The sequence below is a fragment of the Taurulus bubalis genome, assembly GCF_910589615.1.
Source record: "Taurulus bubalis genome assembly, chromosome: 11".
NCBI lineage: Eukaryota > Metazoa > Chordata > Actinopteri > Perciformes > Cottidae > Taurulus > Taurulus bubalis.
In genome coordinates this window covers 22,630,084-22,652,126 of record NC_136599.1, presented here as the reverse complement: position 1 = coordinate 22,652,126, position 22,043 = coordinate 22,630,084, and the positions used below count along the sequence as shown (strand labels likewise).

Genomic DNA, 22,043 nt, shown 5'->3' with positions numbered 1-22,043 from the left:
GAAGACTCAAATGATGTAACTTTAGCTGAGAATACTCACTCACTGAATCTATGACCAACGCAGAACTATGGAAAAATTAATTGTCTTGAGGAGCGGCTTTTATCCATGAACTCCAAATAAATTAAACAAAAAGTTCAATTCAAACGCAGCATTGAGGAGTATGAATAGACGGCACTCCGCTGCATAAAAAATCCCCTTCAAAATAAAAGCACGGGATCTTTAAAAAAATAAATTGTGCCCATGCAAAGGCCCCATTGACCCACTGAAAACGGTTCCGCGACCCATTTTTTGGTGATCATTTGTCTTTCAAGCCGTCGCAGGCCACATAAAATGATGGGCCGTATGTTTGCCACCCCTGGTTTAGGCTTTGGCAAGTGTCTGTATATCTGCTTACATTCGTAAAGTCATGGCTTATACTTTCAGTCGTGATAGAACAAGCTCATCAATGCTCTGCTCCGACCACCTGGAGCCTGAGCGAGAGGCTCCTCTGTCTCCCGATCTTTAGCTTGCAAGGTTCGTTTCGCCTTAATAACGTGGTGTCCTTTAACAACCCGACTACAGTAGAAATAAACGGCAAAAAAAAAACAATCTACCTAATTACCTCCGGGCTTGCCGTCGACTGCAATTCACCGGATTTAAGAAAAATGTAATCCCATAGTTGCGGTGTAGTAAACATGTGTAAATTGTTGGGGCGACTGGCTGCAATCATCATCATTATAAGGCAGCAAGACTCTGTCGGGCTATTCGCAGCTGATGACTGTTAAGTACAGCTGTTGCCACCGTTTCATGTATAACAAGCTGGTTGAGTTTTTTTTTTTGAGTCTCTCGGGCCCCATACTAAATAGCAAATACCACTGCTGTTACCAAAATAATGGTAATAACAGTGGTTTATCCGTAATGGCATCATTATTCATTACATTTTTTTCCGCATGCCATGCACATGGGTTTTTCTGCTCTTCGGCCCCGAGAGAGGGAGAAAACGTCTCCAGGATGGAGAGTGAGTGAACATAATGGACAAGGAGGCAATAGGGAAGTGGCAATTAGAGTCTGCAGGTGGCCTAATAGTTGTATTCAAAGCCCCTGGAACTGAGTGGCTCAGCTTTAGCTTCAGCAAAAGCTGTCAATCGGCGGGTCCGTGTTGAATGTTGTTGATTTTGTCCTTAAGCGAGATACTTTGGGTCTTATCTAATCGCACAGTGCGCACTGGCATCGATAAGAGCCTCGCTGCAGCGAGGAAGGAGACGGGAAGGAGAGCACGTTGGAAGAAAAAAGAGAAGTAACAGTGGGGGGGAACCTGACCTGCAGTATCTATTGGAATTCTATCCAGTTCCCTTTTTAGTAATTTTCCCTGTGGTTTGAGCTGCAGATCTCCAAAAGATTATTCATATTTTCCAGATGATTTTGCCCTTTTTATATGGTGATGAAAACTGGATTCAGCTAATAACTGTGTTCAAATCTTTATTTAACAACATATCTGTATCTCTTTTAGATGAAATAGTTTTCTTGAATGCTGAATCAATGTCTACATATGTTCATTAAACCAGCGTAGATCACTTGTATTCTTGTATTATGTGTGTTTTATTACTTCAAAACCCAACTTCTATACAAAATCATTATTATTGTCTAGCCCTACCAGTTACTAGAAGTGAATACACACCTGCCTGCCAATCAGAATTATGAATTCTCAAAGGCCATTGTGTCAGTGCAGTTATGGGTTTGCGGGATACAGATACTTACGAAGATGATTCAGGAAAGAAAAGGTGGCAGGTCGGAATCAACTACTGAATTAAGCTACCAATATTTTGGCCGATGTCCTTGAATTCCCCCCCCTGAGCGTTTTGGGATTTTAAATGACTCGTACAAGACTGATACTGGAGTGAGGAGGCAATCCTGGGCTCAGAAAGAATATGAACCTGTGTTTGCAGTATGTTCCCAGGAAACAACATTGTTTTCCCTTCTATTTCACCATCATTCAATCTCCATTATCTATCTCTTTCTGGCTTCTTTTTTTCTTCTTAGATGGATACAATCTGCGTATTGTATAAGCAGAAATAACACATTTTATTTAGATTAATGAGCGCTATAAACAACATCATTGATTACCTTTCTCGCGTTTTTACGATGATATGAGGATATCACGCTACAGGTTGGTGTGATGAATTACCGATACAGGTGTTGTGAATAGCCACAGATGTGCGCAAGGGTCAGTCGTAGTGACAGCTCCTCTGGCATCATCGTAGAACCTCACTGGTGCGTCTCAAGCGTGGAAATTACGCCACTTCTTAGCCATTCTTTTCGCTGGGAGCTCTGACAGGTCTAATAAGTGGTCGAGCAGGCAGATGTATTGATATGCAAATGTGTGATTACGGGCATGTCTGTGTTCATTTATCAAAAGCACTAATGAGGGTACACTCAGGCGCCGTCGCAGAAGTCTTTCAGCCTTCCTTCCCTAGCACCGAGGAAGAGAGGTATGGTATGGGGCCCTATTTTTGCGGCGGTGTGTACCAACCAGCGAAAAGGTGTTTCACTCCAGGATGTACGTCTCAGCCACATTCGTTTGTGAAGAGAAGTCCATCGGCTGCCCCATCACCTAACTTAGAGAGCAAATATAACACGCAGTAATGTATACAACGGAAATCGGCTATTTTGTTTATTTTAATTAAACACCTTCCAACCAACGGATACATTTATATCGGCATCAAATTCAGGTCACTGAATCCATGCAGCCGTCAGAAGGCAGCTGGACAGATCCGTCTGATAAATCTGCAGCCTTCGATTGGAGATCAGGCCGTCTTCTGTGTTTACCTTGGTTAAATCGCATGCAAATGGCGCCAGGCTGCTACACAGCATAAGCGCACACACCTCCACACACATGACGCAGGTCTGTCGCAGCGCTGCATCCTGGCGGTTTGTGCAGAAGATTTCCTCTTGGCCCGAACTCAAATCGAATCACCTTCACAACTCTTTAAATAATTTCGCCGGTTCATGTGTTATTCTTGAAATTCCTTTTTGTAGCAAATCCATACACACGTTTTATGAAATAATGTAAACATTTTCAAGGGAAATGCAGCAGAGTTGAGGCTGCATGAGCATCCAATCGATGTGATCATTGGCAACACCAATTAATTATTTGTTCCATCATCATTCTACTAAATAACCCACGCCATCTGCCTCTGGCTGCATGTGTTTGATGCCGTCCAGACGGCCGCGTGATTTTCCCGCAGAAGCCGACTCTTCATGAGCAGGTAGCGCGCGACGACTGCAGCTCGACTACAGCTCCATAGTCGTCGCGCGCTACCTGCTCATGATCTTCATTCACCCAGCCTCGCTGCGCCCACGTGAACCAAAATAGCCGCTGCTCTTTGATACGCCCACGCTCAAGACCTGCCACTATGTGCACTTGCGTGATTTACATTTTTTTATTTTCTTCTATCTTTCTTTCATTTTTCGGAGGTCTTTGTTCTCATTTAACAAGTGCAACCCTGGTTAGTTGTGCACACTCCCAGCTTTGGGACCGAATGGTGCCTTTATCCGTCTGAGTAAATTCACGATGGAAGTCATCCTATTTTTTATTATTAAAGTCAAAGTCACAGACCGCATTGTGGTTCAACGTCGGCTTCGGCATGTTGTACGACGATGCGAGTTAGATCTCATTTAGAAATCGTGGCACGACCAGGACCGCTACCGTGGCCAGACGCTCGCCGGGTTTGTTCACTGCCTCTGAGAGGATACATGGTCAAATACGTTCAGATTTAACGGCCACTTTATGAGGAATACCGTGCACATATGTCACAGGCAGGACTCCTTCTGTAGCGTGCATACCTTCTTAAATGATAATTACACACAGAGCCCGATCCAACCCTACATACTCAAACACCAATCTCTCGCTCTCTCTCTCTATTCTCTTCCTTGCCTTTTACTGTCATGCCTTCTGCTGCTTCTCTTTTTCTTTTTTCTTCTTCTCTTATGTCCCTTCTAGCTTTTTCTTTCTTCTCTTCTCCAGTCATCCTGCCCTCCCCAGCTGGTATAGTTTGCTGGTTATTTATTTGGGATTGGGGTGGGTGGGTTCTGGGTGCTGGAAGGCCTAAGCTGGGAGGATCAACAGAGGAAGGGCTGCAGTTGTTGCGGATTAGCTGCTTGTTTTATCATAATACCACTGCCTGCTTGCTTGGCGTTTGGGGCTCACCCTGCAAAGCTGCAGAAGTCAGAAATCACGATTTCTTAAAAAATGTATGAGTAATGCACCTCATTACTGCCGAGCCTTAGTTTCGCTAGAAGGGGCTGGAATCGCAAAGCTTTCCTATGGATGAAATTACAACCCAACACAACTTTTTCTTCCTACTGTAAGTTTCAGTGTTCAAAGAATGTCAGTGAATTCCGGGTTGCAGTGTATGAACTCTCAAAGAGGTTTATCCTGCAAGGTCCGGAAGGCACGGATTAGAAAATGGAAAATAAATGGGAGATAAGGAGGCTGATTCAGAGGAGGGGGACACAGAAAGATGAAGAAATGAAGTGCAGGAGAGAGTAAGGAAAGAAGAGTTCAGGAAAGAAGGGGTGTTTGATTTGAAAGGAGTCACAGATGGGTAGGATTCAAAAGGGATAGGACCATTGTGATTCAGTGGTTAGTATGTTTATGTATCTTCATAGAACAGGATTAAGTAACAAAATTCCACTCTTTATGTCTCTCCCCTCAACTATGAAGCTACTGTCAGCAGCCGCTTAGCTTAGCCTAGCCTAGCTCAGTTTAGCGTTAAAATGAGAAACGCGGGGAAACGGCCCGCCTAAAAAAAAAGTTCACCTACCTTGACATCTGGAGGTGTAATATCTATTTTTTTTAAAACATATACAGGAACCCCAAAAATGGAAAAACATTTTTACAGATGTTCCTCGTAAGTGGCTCCGAAAAGAAATCGCTCTAAAATATTATTTCAAAAGTGATTATATCCTTTTATATCATTTTATATTTTGGAATTGGGGATTTTAAGATTCACTGAGTGCAATTTTCTTGGCCAGTTCTTATTTCTATAGCTGACACAAACGCAAACTCAGTACACAAACTCACTCAAACAAATCTTCAACAAGACAAGTTGTTTTTAAGGTTGTTCCTCCACAGCTTCTTTTGGACTTGCAGGTGTTACACATTGCACACTTTATGTCTTGTGTGGATGTGCTGTGTTACTCACGTGTGTGTGTGTGTGTGTGTGTGTGTGTGTGTGTTGTAAAATTCTAAATTATACTCAGCTAATACTTTCTGTCGGTGTCTTCCTGTGTTGTCCTTCAGAATTTGGAGAGATACGAACAGAGCAAGGACGAATTCCACCAAGCTGCCTCCAAGACGGAAGAAATTGTGAGGTGAGAGTCACGCACACGCCCATTCACAAACTAATTTGCAGTTCCAAAAGTAAGCAGATATTACTCCCTGGAGCTTCACACACACACACACACACACACACACATACCCACAGCAGACTAATAAGCAGCGATGGATTGTGATCTGCTCCTGTTTTTCCCCTCATTTTTAACCAGTTACATGCATACATCCTCTGGAGCACACCTGACTAATGTGATAAGTATTTTAATTGGCTCCTTCATAATTATGCCATTTTATTTAACAATATCCTATTTCCCCATCCTCACTTCTCACCTGTGGACTTGCAATGAGCCGCAATCGGGGGACATGCAGCTAATTATTGCAACTGCGGTTTCTAAAACACCCCGGCCCTGACTCGCTATCCAAAGAGTAGAGTCGCAGGAGTCTTCCAGCGCCAGTTTTACCTGGTTGCCACGCGTCCAATTTTTATATTTTAATTTCAAATGATTCATTGAAGTTAGAACTCTTTTGTTTTTACGACAATTTTGATTTTGTTCACGTAGCAATCATTCTGAATGGTAATAAGAGCATTGCACTCAAGTGCAATTGTGCAACATAGCTAAAAAAAATAATAAGACGTAGAAACAACAAGCAGTCAGAAGATCTTACGCTTTCCCCCTCTCTCTCTCTCTCTCTCTCTCCCCCCCCCCCCCCCCCACACACACACACACACACACACACACACACACACACACACACACACACTCACAAAGACATACACAACTCTTTGTGCGCCAGCCATGTAGTTAATACAACAGCATTATCAGCAGTTTAGGAGTATAAGACCCCCCACTGCAGTGCGATTTAAAGCAATACCGACATGTTTTTGATCTGTGCCGATGTTGTAGACCAGGTGATCTTACCTCTGGGGAAAATTGTACAGCAATACCGCTAATCCTCTTCTCGTAGGGGTGTGTGTGTGTGTGTGTGTGTGTGTGTGTGTGTGGAGAGGAGGAAGGCGGGTACTCTAAACCCACAAGCTTTTTATCAGAGAAGATAAAACGATCCGAGCTTCCTGTCTGGCATGATCTTCATTGACAATTATACACTTGCTTTTGCGGGCTTTGGAGCCTGGATTAGGCTCCGCCATTCATCGTGTAATCTAGTCCAACCCCAACCTCCGGGGAAATTCAGGAGTGTCACTTAAATGAGTGGACTCAGGTGTGAGGATACGAGCACATCTGTGTGTATGGTGTTAAACTATACATATATTAGAGAGAGAGGGAGAGATTCTTCAGAGTTTAAAGTAATGGAACAAGAGCGAGACGGACGAGGCAGATCCCCACGTCAAACCGCTCAGGTCAGTTTCCAAGGCATTTTAACAAGGCCAGCTGTCTGTTACAGTCGTAGTCGAACTAGCCTTAATAGCCGGTCTTTGTCAGATCCTCCCAGCTTTGTCAGATGATACCAGCCCACGGAGATCACTCAGCGATAAGGCTGGAAACATTGACAAGCGGAGTCCAAGTTAAAAGGCCTTACTACTTGGCCATTGTTGTGGTGCTGTACACCAGAGAAAAGCAAACCAAAAGATATGGTGTGCGAGGCTCACTGTATTTAGACCCAGTGGAATTAAACCATTCAACTGTCTGAGGAGAACGAGAGAGAGAGCTTCGAAGGTGAAATGAATCCACAGCACCTTCTAATTTATTCACACCCTTATTTAATTTACAGCTGTGAGAAATGCAGTCGATACAAATAACTCCTTGTGTTAATACAGATTATTTAGGACATGGTATGAATAATTTAATCATTTCCTGAATATGATGCGTCAAACTTAGTGACAATAAGAAATAAACTGTGTAAAATTAAGTTACCAAAAAAGGAAATCTGTAAAAACCTGTCTACACCGATTCTGAGCAGCAAAACATCAGCCGAACTCTTAACAGAAACCCATTTTAAGGTAACGGGTTACCTCAAAGCGGGTTTCCTGACAGTCGAGCGGTTAGGGAGCAACTAACCCTGAGCAGCGAGTCCCCGGACCATTTGCTGTGTGTAGAGGCTGCTGAGGCGTGCATTCTTTAACCAGGAGGAGGTTGGAGGTTCAATCCCTGTCTTCAACTCTCATCGAACACCAAGTTGGTCCCCAGGCGCTTCACAAAAATGTAGTATAGAGTATAGAAGTCTAATTTCATGCATGCACCTGTAGGTATATGACGGCCGTAATTAAAGTTCAAGTCGTTGCAACTATGCAAATTCATGAGAGCCAATTAAAAGAAACCGCCAAAATCACCGGCAAAGGAGTGACAAAAGTGCGAGGCATTGGGAGAATTGAAGTACCCTACATCCTCTTCAATGTTTACGAGGCACACAGGGAAGTCTGAGTACTAGCACAGAGGAGCCTCTCTCCCTCTCTACCTGGCTGAGATAGGAATGGAGGGATGGGAGAGTACGAGTGAAGGAGTGTGGAGATACAAGATTGGGGAGAGAAGGATGTGTACCCTCAGTCAATTGAAAAGCTGTCAGGGTGCAGGTGCATACAAGCTATACAAGCAGGAGATAAGAGGCAACTCTGTCTCTCTCGCTGTTTTCCTCTTCACCTCTCCGGCCCTCCGTCTCCCTTGTTATCATCTCTCTTTTTCTCTTTCCTCCACCAACGCACCATTATTAATCAAGCTGGTAAATGGTGAAGCGGTCTGTTCAGGAGTTCTGACGCTCAAGACACGTCAAATGCCATTCCTTGCCTCAATAGATAAGGGCGAGCCTGTTTTCCTCTCTCTCTCTCTCTCTCTCTCTCTCGTTCTCTCCGCACAGCTTTCCCTCTACACCGGGGATTAAACATTTTCTCATCATATAGGACCCATCCAATTTTTTCCAAATTAGTGGAACGTTGCAATAAACAAAATATGTACACTTTCGTGAGCTGGATTCGAGCTACCGGGAAAGCTTTAAAGAAAGTGATGATTTTGTAAGATTTAAAGGCGCCTGTAGGCCTTTTTCAGCTTTCAACAGAACCAGGTTAGCTGTTTCCATAACTTCCAGTTATGCTAAACTAAGATGATCCCTCACTTGCTCCAGCTTTATATTGACTGGACAGACATGAGTGGTTTCAATCTTCTCATCTAAATGGTGGTGGGGGGAAGACAAATAAGCACAACTCCTGAAATTAGTAAACTAGTTGGGTTTCTCCATTGATCTTGCATCAAGAATGCAGTTTTATTTCCTTTCCGTCGGCCAGAGTTTTTCACCTACATAACCAAACATGGAATAAGATAAGATTATCCTTTATTAGTCCCACAGTGGGGAAATTGCAGGATTACAGCAGCAGTGCACACGAGAGACACATAGTAAATAAAAATCCAGTCATATAAATAAACAGTAAAAACAGTAAAGAAGAAAAAAAGTATCTCCATCTTCCAATCCCAAGCAACAACAGCAACCTCCTTGACAAAAGGGCTCAGACATGATGCAGATGCCGGGCCTGAGAAATGTTCACTACCTAATATGAAGACTTTTATTGCAGGGCTTTTACTTCTTGGAGAAAGTCAGTGGGCGACTGTGGCTCAGTGGTGAGCAGGGTCGTCCTGATCGGCGGTTCGATCCCCAGCTCCGCTAGCCCATGTCGATGTGTCCTTGGGCACGACACTTAACCCCAAAATTGCTCCAGTAGCTGTGCGACTGTGAATGTGTGTGAATGTTAGTTAGTCCTGATGGGCAGGTATGAATGGGTGAATTATGTAATTTAGTGTTAAAGCGCTTTAAGTGGTCGGAAGACTAGAAAAAAGCTATACAAGTACAGGTCCATTCACCATGCAGACGAAATAGAGATTCTTACAGAGGTTCTTACAAGCCGCTCTCTTTTTCATTGCTCTCAGAGTTTGATGCACTCATACCTTGATTTTTATTGAATAAAAAAACCAACTAGTAATAATAATATTATCCTTGTAATGAAATAATTATTCGTCATTCAGATGTATTTCATGTTATTGGAATGGCAAACTTGAACTTGAACCTCACTACTGAAAGACTCGAGAACCTTTTACATTGAAACTTACTGCACGAAACAGATTTATCTTCGCAGAAAAATATGGTTCAATTGGACATTTAATGCCCAAGTTACTATTCATACGTGTCATGGAGTTCTTTAAAAACAACAACTTTGTATCACACAACTCGTGCTGCATAATCCGAGTCTCATTCATCCAGTGGTATCCTCAGTCCTTTCTCAACGCATGCATTTGCGCTCAAACCTTCCTTTTTAAAAACACGCACCAGTCTCTCGCTCGGGCAGGCGTCCTGCGGCATGCACAAAAACAATCTCAACAATTCAAGGTGACACAGAGTGAGCAATTGAAATACAGATGGTCCTTTTTGTGGGTGGAATGTTCCTTTTAAAATGTCACTTAAGTTGCTGGGTGTAGCCTAAATATTGCACAAAATCACCTAAATAGTAACCGGTCTGTGGTTTCGAAACTGTAGTTCACTTCCCCTGGAGACAACGAGTGACGAGCGGCTCCTCGACAGCGCCGCGAGGAGCAATACCGGCTGTGCACGATGCGGAAATATTGTTACTTCTTAGGCAGTTTCTTTCCCCCACCACTAATGTTAAAACAGACATTGAAAGAGGCAGTTGTTGTCATTTGAATACACGGCCAGGCACTGTAAAAAGAAAAGGACACACTATATTCATACCGTGTCAAAACTAATACAACATATGCGCACAAACACAATGTACAGACTTTCACTGAATCTTTCTTTCTTTCTTTTTCCGGAGCCTTCAAGTCAGTCACAATATTGGATTATCTTTATTTTTCCTCTTCGGGCGCTGCTTCCCGTGAGATGTGAACACGATTTACTAATTGGTTGCCTGAAACACAGCGCAGATACAAATACTTTGTAGTTGACAGGATAGAAGTAAAATGGCATGTAGGACAAACAATGCCTCATATGTACAGCCAAAGTCATTAAAGAGAGCACAAAAACAAGCATCAGTCTAACTCTGAGAGATGCATGGTTTAGAGGCGATAAAGGCATCTTCCTTATCAGACTCCAAGCTTTGCCAGAGGCTTTTGTAGTTGCTGCTGTGTTTTGTGTCTCTTCCATTTTCCAATTCCTCCCCTTTCATGTCGCTCCCTTCCCTTTTGTCTTGGTAAGCTGGTCGGCGTGGTCCAGAAGTCTGAGGCCTCTGTGTTCCGCACGCCTCCGCCGCGCCGGCGATTAAAAATAATGGGCAGCACCATTAATTAAGCAACTAATCTTACTGTTTATGTTTTGTCATATTTACCGCTCACAGATGCGGGGAGAACTCTCCCCCCCCAAAAAAACAACAGTTTGCTCCCACACACGCATTAAAAACTGCTTTTGCAGCATTAAAAAACAACCCAATACGTGGCTGTCGGGGACGCTGCTTTGCTGCTCGTTCCAGCAAAAAAAAAACACACGCTCTCTCTCTCTCTCTCTCTCTCTCTCTCTCTCTCTCTCTCTCTCTCTATTTATTTTTTGTGAGCGGCTCAGTTAATATTGTTGATTTAAGACCTCACCTTCAATTTGGTGTAGCATGTGGACAGAGCTTTAGCTTTTGCCGCGGCTGAGCCAATTTTCTGCTTCAAGCGCCTTTAATAAACCACGCAGTGCTATCAGGAGGCTTTGGCTCTCCTGATGAAGGCCATTTATTTCAAATTAAAGGAGAGTTCCTTATCTTCGGCGGCCTCAAACGGCGAGAGAGATAAAGACGGTGAGCTTTGTGGTCGTCCTCACTGTTTTTTTAATGCGATGAGAGAGAGAGAGAACAAGGGAGGAGGGGGGGTAGCGTAAGAAAGGGGGCGAGTTGGAGAAAAGACGGAGAATAAAAGTGGGAAAGGGGAGATTAAACGGGCGAGATAAACCATTGGAGGTGTTTTGGAGGGGGGGGGAGAGTAATCTGATAGGTTGTCATCTTTTTAAAAAGGGTCTTGTGAAAGAGCCCCCCCACTAAAAAACCCCCGCTTCATTCCTTCCCTCTCATCGTTTTATCTCCCTTCCTTTAATGTTTTTCTATCTGTCTCTGTTAATTTCCCTCTTTAACCTCCATCACCCATGCTCCAAAAAAAAAGAAAACTCAGTCATTGCATCCATGATACCGATGATAAAGTGTGTGTGCGCCCGTGTGGATACGGATACGCCGTAATTGAAACGCGGGGGTCAGCTCTCCTTTATGAATCAAAGCCAGAAAGACCCTTTAATATGGCTTTCAATTAAATCTGGTGTTAAATGCTCTTCGCAGAGAGAGTGCGCGCAAAGCGCAAGTTCATGGCGCTTTCATGTTCACGGTCTTCTACAAGTGTGTATGTGTGTGTGTGTATTTCTTTCCTCTACCTGCGTAGGCGTACATAACTCGCTTGTCTCCGCTTCAATCAGTCAGAATCCATTACAGCGAGGCACCCAGGCAGCGAGCCTGTCATAGTTAACAATCGCGCAGATAGACAGGCAAAGACCAATTATAAAACAGCCCACATATCAAATTAAGCACGGCTCATTCAGTCGCTCAGTGCACACTTTTCTGCTGTATTTGATCAGAGTGATCCTACCCACGCAATTAAGCGTGGTTTAGCACTAATTGCGCGATTTGCGACGAGGCACGTACTCAAACCCACCGTAGGTTGTTGAACAGGTTGCAGTGGGTGAGGCTGTTAATTGTTTTCCATCTTTGTCTTGCCTCAATTAGTCAGACAGTATCAGTGTGTGTGTGTGTGTGTGTGTGTGTGTGCGTGTGTGTGTGTTTTTGTCTTTGTCTTCTTTTTTTTTTAAATCATTTTTATTTTGTACAGCTGACAAGTATAAAGTCGGAGGTAGCTGTGACTGGACCAGCCACACAGATCTTTTAAAGTCATATATTAATGCACTTTTTAGTGGCCATTCTCAAATTAGTACTTCGGTATTTATTGTTCTGCTAGGACTGGACAAAACCCCATAATTACCCACCAAAAAATAGAAACTGCCCCATTAGGAAAATGGGAAACTTCAATATACTCTAGATTGCATTTCTTTGCCCGTGATTAAACAGTCAAGTTGACGTCAAATCCCTGAATCAAGGTTTCTTATGTAATCAAGCATACAACAGTTATTTATGAATGGCTTCACAATTTAGCTATGCTTTTAAGGACGAGATATTTAGTTTTTGCTCACCAGCTTTTTTGCTTAAAAACGGAAGCCTGTTGCATTTGGAAAGACCACGAGAGAGTTTCTTCCACATGTATCTGATTCATTGTTCCATACAACAACATAGCTTCCAGCCACTTTAAATTGACTTTTGTTTGCCATCCCTTTTTTCCACATTCACATTTCCTCTTCCTCCGAAGAGCTGTTGCACTTTCAAAACTCTCCGTTGTTTGTTAAGACCAATAAAAATCCTCAACAAATCTGAGCCAAAGTAATATATGAAACCTTGATCCACAGTATATTTGCAAACAGTGGATTTGATGCATCTGGTCCAATGTTCAGGCTTTAGATGTTGATCCCCATCAGTTGTTTGATTTAAAAAAACTGATCCTAGGTTTTTTCTGACGGCATTATTCTTTCTGGAGGCCCAAATTTAAACCCAGTGAGAAATACTTTTTTCTTTCACCTCAATAATTCCATCCTTCTGTGTTTGTGTGTTTTGCAGGTCTCGCAACACCGACCCGGTGTGTCTTGGCTTGCAGGCTCAGATCTTATCTTGCTACAGGGACAACAGAGATCAGACCCTGAGGTGTTCCGACCTGGCCAAAGAATACATGCGGTGTATCAACGCTGCAAAGAAGGTGAGGGCTTCTTTCAAATCAATGGAATCAATGGAACAAAATCCCCAAATGTATTTATTGTGTCGATCCTAGATCATACCTTAATTATGAGATTGCCTTTTTGAAGCCATATCAATAGCAACTTTGAAGCAAAAAAAAGAAGTATATAGTAATTATAATAATGCTAATAACATTGTTTCAAATTGTACTTCACATAGCCCTTCAAAGAAGCAGGGGGGACATAACAATCCAGTCTGAGTCGTGTTTTTGAAGTTCTCCATGGAGAGAGATGATATTTTCAGAGCAGCACACTGTCTGATGTACAATTCAATTTTTCTCATGATTATTCAGACGGGAAGCTTGTGTGTGGGGCGGGGGGAGAGAGTTTAAGACCCCCCAAAAATCAGATTGATCGGATTTTGAGAGCTGTCACTTTAGGTTTTAACATAGAGAAAAATCTTGTCATTATAACTGGCTTTCAGAGTGAGTGTCTGATGTAAAAGTATGAAATCCAAGTTCTTCAGCGCTCCCGAACTTGTTTTCCCACTAATGCTGAAAATGGCACCGTTCAAAGGCAAACACGGTTTGGGTTGCTGTGACATAAGTCCTCAGTAGCAGTTCAGCTCGTCGCAGCAGCCTTCGCCCCTTCGGTTCTAATTTTAGGTAGTTTACAGACACACAGTCATTTAAAGTAAGTGAGAACAAGAACAATAAACACGACAAAACAGCAGGTTGTCATCGGAGGCAATAAAACTAGACATTTTCCCTGACAACATTTATTTTAATATTTTCTGAACAGACTGAAACGCTGCCAGAATTGAAGACAAATCTGAATTCCTGGAAGCGCTTCACCTGATGTCAAGTGAACCAGACAGGGTCGTCCAGTCAGACGCAGCGATGGTGTCTGCAGTTCGCTCATTAGAATTCTGGGAGAGTTTAACAGAAATCCTGCACTGTCGATTGTAAATGTGTTTATATAACCCTGAGGCTTCTTTTCATGTTCATGTGCATGAGACATTTTGCATCTTTTAAGTTGGAAAAACCTCAACCGTTAACCCCTGTCCTTCATCAAAGCAAGTCTTTATACGATGCTGGGGATATAATCCATATTTTTATTTTATTACTGTATCTTTGGTGTCATTTTAGCTGCGAAGTGGGATTTTAAATCTCCGGTGTTGTTTTGCTGTTTCACCTTTTTAAAATAGCACAAGACAATAACATTGACACTCACCAAGCAGGGCAGACCAAAACTATTACCTAATGTGTGTTACATTTAGCTCTGAGTTATTGGAGACTGAGACATGAAGTCATTGAACTGACAAAAGGCAGAACGAGGTTATCGACGAGTTGAAAATATAAGTGAATGTATCAATAAATAATACAGTTAAATAATTGAAAAGGATTTTTTTCCTTTAACCTCCAATAAGTTTGGAAAGTAGATTAAAACCTGAAAACATGATATTTTTGTATACTTTGTGTTTAGCGTCCAGCTCATTTTGCTTTTAAACTTTTTCATATTGGCCCGAATGTAATTACATTTTTTTATAGTAAAACTATGGAGTAAAACAAAGTCAAGTGAAAAACCTATAAATTTCCTTCACCGCGCCATTTTAATTATTCAACAAACAGTATTATTAGTTTGAATTTACTTCTAATCTTTTACTACATGTTGACAGTTATGGGGCTCCAATAGACGAAGCAGCAAACTGCATGACACTTTATTAAGGTGATCTGGGTCTCCTGTCGTTTTCTGACTGTTAATTTAGTTGATGTAGTTATCTCTTCATCCATCTGAGTCAAGAAATCCTGCCTTTGTCTCCCTCTCTTTGTCACTTTTTTTGTTTAGTTTTTTTATCCGTGGTGAAACTAAGTTTAAAAACCACTGCTTACGCATGCACTCAGAAACATCTAGCCTTTGTATTTTCGCTTTCAGCATTCCACATTCCTCAATCGGATCCACTGCTGTATTATTTAAAAGCAAAGACGAGCTCCTCTCCTCAAGTGTGTGCATCGCTGCAACAGTTTTAAGTTACAAATTCACAGGAACTGGAAAGAGAAATTGTGTGCGAGTGGAGGGGGAGGGGGGGGGGGGGGGGGGGGGGGGGGGTGAGTTGGAGGCAGAGTGCTGGAAGCTTGCCCTTCCAAAGTTTGTACAGTAGAGGTATTTGAAGGTGTAGCTGCAAATCATGCACCCGGCCAGCGTATCACTGCCTCATGGTGCTCTCTGCTCACATCTCCACTGCGTTGCTCTAGGGCACTGAGGCGTCCCCCTGGCATACAGTAAAACTCTGTGTGTGTGTGTGTGTGCGTGTGCGTGTGTGTGGCTGCCTATACGTGTGTGCACTTTCAATCGCATCTGTAGCTTTGTGGCTGTCTTGTATGAAACCCATGCAGACACAAACACGTTTTTATATACACACAGTAAAGCCTACGTTTGTTTTCTTGTATTTCTACACTTATGAGATGTCAAATGTTGTGTGTGTGTGTGTGTGTGTGTGTGTGTGTGTGTGTGTGTGTGTGTGTGTGTGTGAGAGAGATAGAGAGAGAGAGAGAGATCTTCTTCATCATATTAGCTGGTGTGAGATAACGAGGAGTGAAGTGAAGACTCTTTGAAGGCTGTCTTTAAAAGAGCACAGCGGATCATACACAATGTGTGTGTGTGTGTCTGTGTGTATATGTGTGTGGTGTTTGAATAGTTCTACATTGCAGTCTGCTTTAACCTACACATCAAGGTCTTTCCTGCTTATTAGCCCCTGAGGCATCTCCCTGGCTTTAGCCCAAGTTGAAAGTTTCTAAAGTTCTTCTTCCATTATGTAGAAACTGTCACCAATTGGTTATCACTGATGACTTGGGGGGTGGATGGTGAACTTACTTAATGTACTATGGTGAACTTACTTAATGTACTACGGTGAACTTACTTAATGTACTATGGTGAACTTACTTAATGTACTATGGTGAACTTACTTAATGTACTATGGTGAACTTACTTAATGTACTGTGGTGAACTTACTTAATGTACTATGGTGAACTTACTTAATGTACTGTGGTGAACTTACTTAATGTACTATGGTGAACTTACTTAATGTACTGTGGTGAACTTACTTAATGTACTACGGTGAACTTACTTAATGTACTATGGTGAACTTACTTAATGTACTATGGTGAACTTACTTAATGTACTGTGGTGAACTTACTTAATGTACTATGGTGAACTTACTTAATGTACTATGGTGAACTTACTTAATGTACTATGGCCCGACAAACCGTGGGAAGAAAAAAACGAAAGAAAAACCCATCATGTTGAACTTGAAAGACAAAATACCCTTATACAGCCCGCAGACTTAATTAAATATCAAAGGAATTGCCTAAAATGCAAATTTACAATTATTATATAAAGACAATATTTCAAATAATTATGGTAACATTGACAAAGTACTTTTAACCAAGTCACATCTGACAAAGGTGATATATACCTGGGCTTTGGGTATCAGCCGATACGAGTACCGATCTGATACCAGTATTTAACACACTTTAATTTATATTTTAAGTTAAGACAACAGCAGGATTGACTTTGCTTTCCTAACTTTGTCAAACTAAATGTAACAAATAAAACATAGGTACCAAATTGTTATTAATGTCAATAAGGGTATATAAATATACCACATCAGCCTATTGTCACCGATACCCGATCAAGCAGTTTGAGTATCGAACTGACATCATTATCGGTATCGCCGCATCTCTACTACGGGAAATAAGACGTGAGGCTTCTGCAGAAAGCATTGGGAAACTCCTGACACCCGGTATGTAGATGGTGTGTATGCTGCAAGCATTGTGCCCGCAGTGTCAGATTTAAGCTAACTAGCAGAGCAAGTTTAACGTTAGCAGCCTAAACTGTAAAGTCTACTACTCGCTCCATCTAGCGACGTTTGGAGCGAGTGCTGCTAGTTACTTTCATTGGACAAGAGTTGGTGTACTTGAAAAGATTAGAATGAATCACTAACTATTAACGAATCAGTAATGAAGTAGTCATTATTTTAGGTGTTTCAGTGAGCTTAATAGCTCATTGTGATCTTAAATCTGAATTCAGCACATGACTTTTAGAGTATCTCACCTTTTACTTTTTACTTTTTCTTTCCGTGTTGTATATCAGAGAAATGCTGCAAAAAAGTTTTTCAATTTGATCATTTAAAACATAAATGTTTAAGTCCCGCAAACTTTGTGGAAATATGTTGTACTTCTTTATAATGCATATTAAATGATTGCATCATAAAGAAAGTCAGTGCGCTTTGAGCCTGGGGAAAATTTGTTCTCATTTCTGTTTTCATTTTATTCATAAAATGTCTTCTGGATTACCAATTTAAGTGTTTATCCCTAAAAAAAAAATTGTCCTACCGCTTATTTAATTAATCAAAATTAAGAATGAAATGGAAAGCTTCTGATGGGAGAAATCAAACAAATTATCTCTTTTTATTGCTGAGGTTTTTAAAACGAGCGAGACGTGACTTTATTGGAACTAAATGTGGTCCAGTTTTTTTTTTATTGTTTTGTGTTTCCAGACTCGACAGAAGCGACTGTGATGTGTTTTGATCAGTGTCACAGCGGGTCAGCAGACAAGCCTGCATATCGCCGACGTCCTCCTGCTGGGTTTCGCTGCCGTCTTGTGTACATGCGTGTGTGTGTCCGATGGCAAATGAGGGGAGGATCCCACAGAGCCTGAGCAGACGACTTCTAGTCATTATCTTCTGGGAGGCAGGGCCTGACGTGGGCACCGCTACATGTAACACACACACACACCGTCCAGACGCTCGGTGGGATTCTCCACTAATTTGTCTGCACTCTCAGATGTGAGAGCTTACATGGCACACACACAAACACACACACACACACACACACACATACATGCATGCATGCATGCATGCAGGATACTGCAGTCATTTAGCGCCAATCTCAGAGAAAAGCTCTGATGCTGATCGGAGGAAAGAAAAGAGAGAAATGGTGACAGAGAGTATAAAGAGAGATTTGGGAAAGGATGGAGAAAACACCTGAACGGAGAGGAGACGGAGCAGGCGAAGGACACACGGGGAGTAAAAACAGCACGAGAGATTTACGGAAGCAGATGAGTGCCACAGCGGAATCTCCGGAACACAGACGTATACTGTGTGTGCAGCTACAGCGAAGTCGGGATCTGGCCAGCTGTAAAGTTGAGACCTCAGGAACTTTAAACGCTGTTATTTTCCCCTTCAGCAAGGCCAACTACTGAGGTGCACACACACACACACACACACACACACACACACACACACACACTCTAATGCATATATATCCGATGCCCTGCTGTGAAGTACAGACTTTGGGGTCTAATACCAAGGGAGTTACTCCTAAAGTTAAAAGCTGCCTGTCAGACGAGGGAGGCAGAGAAAACTGAAGCAAACAGACAGAAAAGTGCTGGGGAGCAGCAGTGTGATGGAAAAGCAGGTGGATTTGAAAAGGAGATTTGAAAATATCTGTATTTAGGGGTGAGCCTGAATAGTCTACCATTCAACATGGACAAAATCAAAGAATGGACCTCCATGTATTAATCAGAGCCCTCACATAAGAGCGTAGCACTACCAGAGGCTGGATATATTTTGAATTTATGAGCGATTCTCTAAAATCAGCTGTTCCTTCCCGTCTGTCGTCTGTGGATCGCTTAAATGGGGACAATGGAATTAGGACCTGCTAATGTGTCCCTGCTCACAACAAGGTCTGTAGATCATCTTAAGTTCCCAGGTGATGCATTCTGGGGAGGGACATTCTGCTGGGTTTTTCAAATGCATTTTAGATTAGATTAGACAATCTAGATCAATAAATAGCTGTCCCTTTTTAAAGAGACGTAGAGATAATGAATGTCATGTGAAAATGAGGCTGAATATTGTTTTTCTTGCTCCGTGCACATGCCCACAATAAATGCACGGTCTTTCATCTGTTTTATGGATTTATTACAAATGTACACTTGGGTTTGTAGCCTCACCTTCCCGACGCGTTTCCCGTAAACCGTCCAAGCTGCTGAACTCCCCGGTCCCCGACAGCCTCAATGAGATACAATAGGGAGTGGGACGCCTCTGGTGAGATGTCAGATTTGTCAGCTATCACACTGTAACTCGTTCTCCAAAATGACCCGGTGCATTAAGATCGACTGTTCTGCTCCTGCGTGAGAGGCGTTCATTCTCACCTTTAAATTCCCTTTTCTTCTGCTGAGGTAATGATTTAGCTTGTTGGACTGGGTTGACAGTCATTGACATCCGGAGCTCGTACGAATAGCGGAGGTGGTTTGACTGACGACCCGTCGTGTCCGCTGTCCATCAGAGGCCACTTAACACTTTTATTAAGTGCCGCGTTAAGACGGCGCTTTACTCGCCGAGAGGTAAAATTCTCACCCTAATCCCATTTCAAATCCGGGTAAAATTTATATAAGAAAAGAAAAAATAACATCTACTGAGTTCCAAGTTCTGAGCCACCACCTGTATTATAAGAACAAAAATACAGTCTGACAGCCTTACAGTGAATCTTTTGTGAAGGTTCTAGGTTTTAAATGGTTTTCCATTATGTTTCATGAACCCGAAAGTAAAGGCGGCAACCGGGCAAACTTTTGAGTTGCTGTGTGGTAGGCGACTGAAAAAGTAGCGCTAATTGATTATCTTTGACAGATCTCTGATGTCGGTGGATGTACTGCATTGCAATTGTGTGCTGAGAAGTGTTCGCCATATTTATTATTATTTATTTATTTTAATGGAGCGGGGGGGCCTTGCATTTGAGCAGGGCAGTTTTGTAGTTAATGCAGGGGAGCTTTTCTGAGACCCACAGAGGGATGGTTTGGAATAAAACAAATTTTAGGAGCGCCGTTGTGATTTGAAATGACCAGCCTGTTGTCCAGAAGCTCGTGTGCTGTTACCCGAGGCGTGCTTTGTGCGCAAGTTTGATTCCCGGCGGACGGCACACCAGAAGATAAGGGAAGAAAGAAAATAGTTTCATCAAGTTTTGATAAGCCCGCTCTCAGAGGAAAACCCGATTGACGATACTGATAATAAATCTGTATCTGTGGCCCATCTGTATGCAAACGGACTCTCACAAAGCCAGTGAATCACAGCGATATAAAACCTACTATTGATTTCTTCTTCTTTTTTTTTACCTTCAGTTGTATTGTTGATTGAACAGGAGTCATGCCGGTACAAAGATCACAGCAGCTCAGCTTCTCTGCCGGCAGATGAAAATGTAGACAAACAAACTGAGTGGAAAAGTACAAAGGGAAGGCTTTGAAGAACTAAAAAGCACATGCTGTAGATAACCAGAGAGCTCGAAAGTGTGAGATAGAGGTAGGAGATGTGAAAGGCCGATGACACATGAACGGAAAGGCCTCGAGAAACACTGGACACAGAAGGAGAAAACAAGTAGATAGGAAGCAGAGGAAGGGAGTACTAAAGCATGACAAGAGAACACAGCGAGAGGAGAAACGATGAGGTCCGAAGTGAAGGCTGAGATTAAATGTCCACCAGTTTATGTGAAACAAATAATGGAGAGGACTTCCTACTACAGGCGAATGTAAGAGAGAATAAATGAGTTAAGGAAAATGGAGAGCTGAACCTTGTGATGAGCACTGATGGGGCTGAAAGGACATTAAAAGAAAATAAACCAGAGGAATGATTGCGAGGAAGGAAGAGAGGGTGGAAAATACAGAGGGAAAATATGAGGGGAAGAAAAAGCAGTTGAGCTTTTGAAAAACAGCAATTGGAGAAGCGATGGGGTGGAAATTGGGGGGGGTGAGGAGAAAATGATGAAGAGGAGGAGGTGGACAATTGAAGAACAGGGGTGGAGGAGATGGGGTGGGAGTGCCGTGTGTGTGTGTGAGAGAGAAAAATGGAGGAGAAAGACTGATGCGCAAGAGGGGGGAGAAAGAGGGAAGGGTGGAGGGGGGCACGTGTCACAGGGATGGCGGGAGAAAAGGGTGAGTATAGGGAGGTGAAGAAAAAAGGTAAGGTGGCTGAATGCCGTGAAGAGATGGTAAGTGGTTATGGAGGAAAGGGTTGGAGATGGACGGAGGATGAAAGGATGTGGAGGGAGGAATAGATGGTGGGCCCCTCAGCAGTCAACACTAATGAAGAAGAATGAGCGGTTTCAGCTGCTTGCTGGACCTGCTACTGACCACACACACACACACACACACACACAGAGTTTCACACACACTTTCACTGACGTACTCCTCGATTTTTGACAATATGTATGAAGCGCAGAAGCAGTCAAACTCCCCATTCACCTCATTGTTATGCATGAATAAATATTACAAAGTGTCGAGTAGCTTTCCTTAAACTAGGCCTAATTAAGGGAACAGTTTCTCCCAATTTCTTCTATTTGTTCGGAGAGAGAACTCAGATTAAACACTCATGCGTGGGAGTTTCACACCAAGCGTCTAAATTAGAGTAGGTTGCTTTAATTGGGGCTAAAGTCTTGCAGCGTTTTTATATCTTCCTTCAAAGTGCAGAACTTTTCTACAAAGTTGATGTACCGTGGAGCAGATAGCACTTTATTATTATTTATTTTTTTTATCCTTTGACATTCTATTTGTGGCTGTGGGCTTTAACCCAGCGTGACTTCCTGCCCACTGGAGAAAACAGGAGGGAAACTCGCGAGTAAAAGATAAATAAATACATTTTGAATCTTAGCAAATTGTTCAGTAGTAGTTTTCCACAGTTTAGGCGAAGGCGTTGAATGGATTCAAGAGGTACCGTTCATTTGGAGCACATTTTAGTCATTCTCTTCTGCTCTGAGCTGAAGGTCTGTTTGTGCCTCATTAGCTGTGACTGCCTTCAGACAAGAAAAAGCTTGAAGGAATAATCTTTGCTTTTTCTTTTTTCTCCAGCCAAGCTTGCGGTGTTGAGCAAAAGTTGACTCAAGACTTGCCAGATCACAGCAGTGCAAATGCTGAGTGTAGTGACGGAGGTCTA

The 22,043-nt window shown here is 42.5% G+C and overlaps 1 protein-coding gene across 2 annotated transcripts in view; it reads left to right on the top strand.

Moving 5' to 3' along the window:
• The window catches only part of LOC306743224 (MICOS complex subunit mic25a-like), a 63,998-nt gene that overhangs the window by 28,076 nt on the left and 13,879 nt on the right, over nucleotides 1–22,043 (top strand). For both annotated transcript variants that reach the window (XM_079225721.1, XM_079225720.1), the window contains 2 exons: nucleotides 5,282–5,352; nucleotides 12,951–13,086. In XM_079225721.1, the coding sequence (XP_079081847.1) occupies nucleotides 5,282–5,352; nucleotides 12,951–13,086 (207 nt within the window). The remainder of the gene's footprint in view (nucleotides 1–5,281; nucleotides 5,353–12,950; nucleotides 13,087–22,043) is intronic.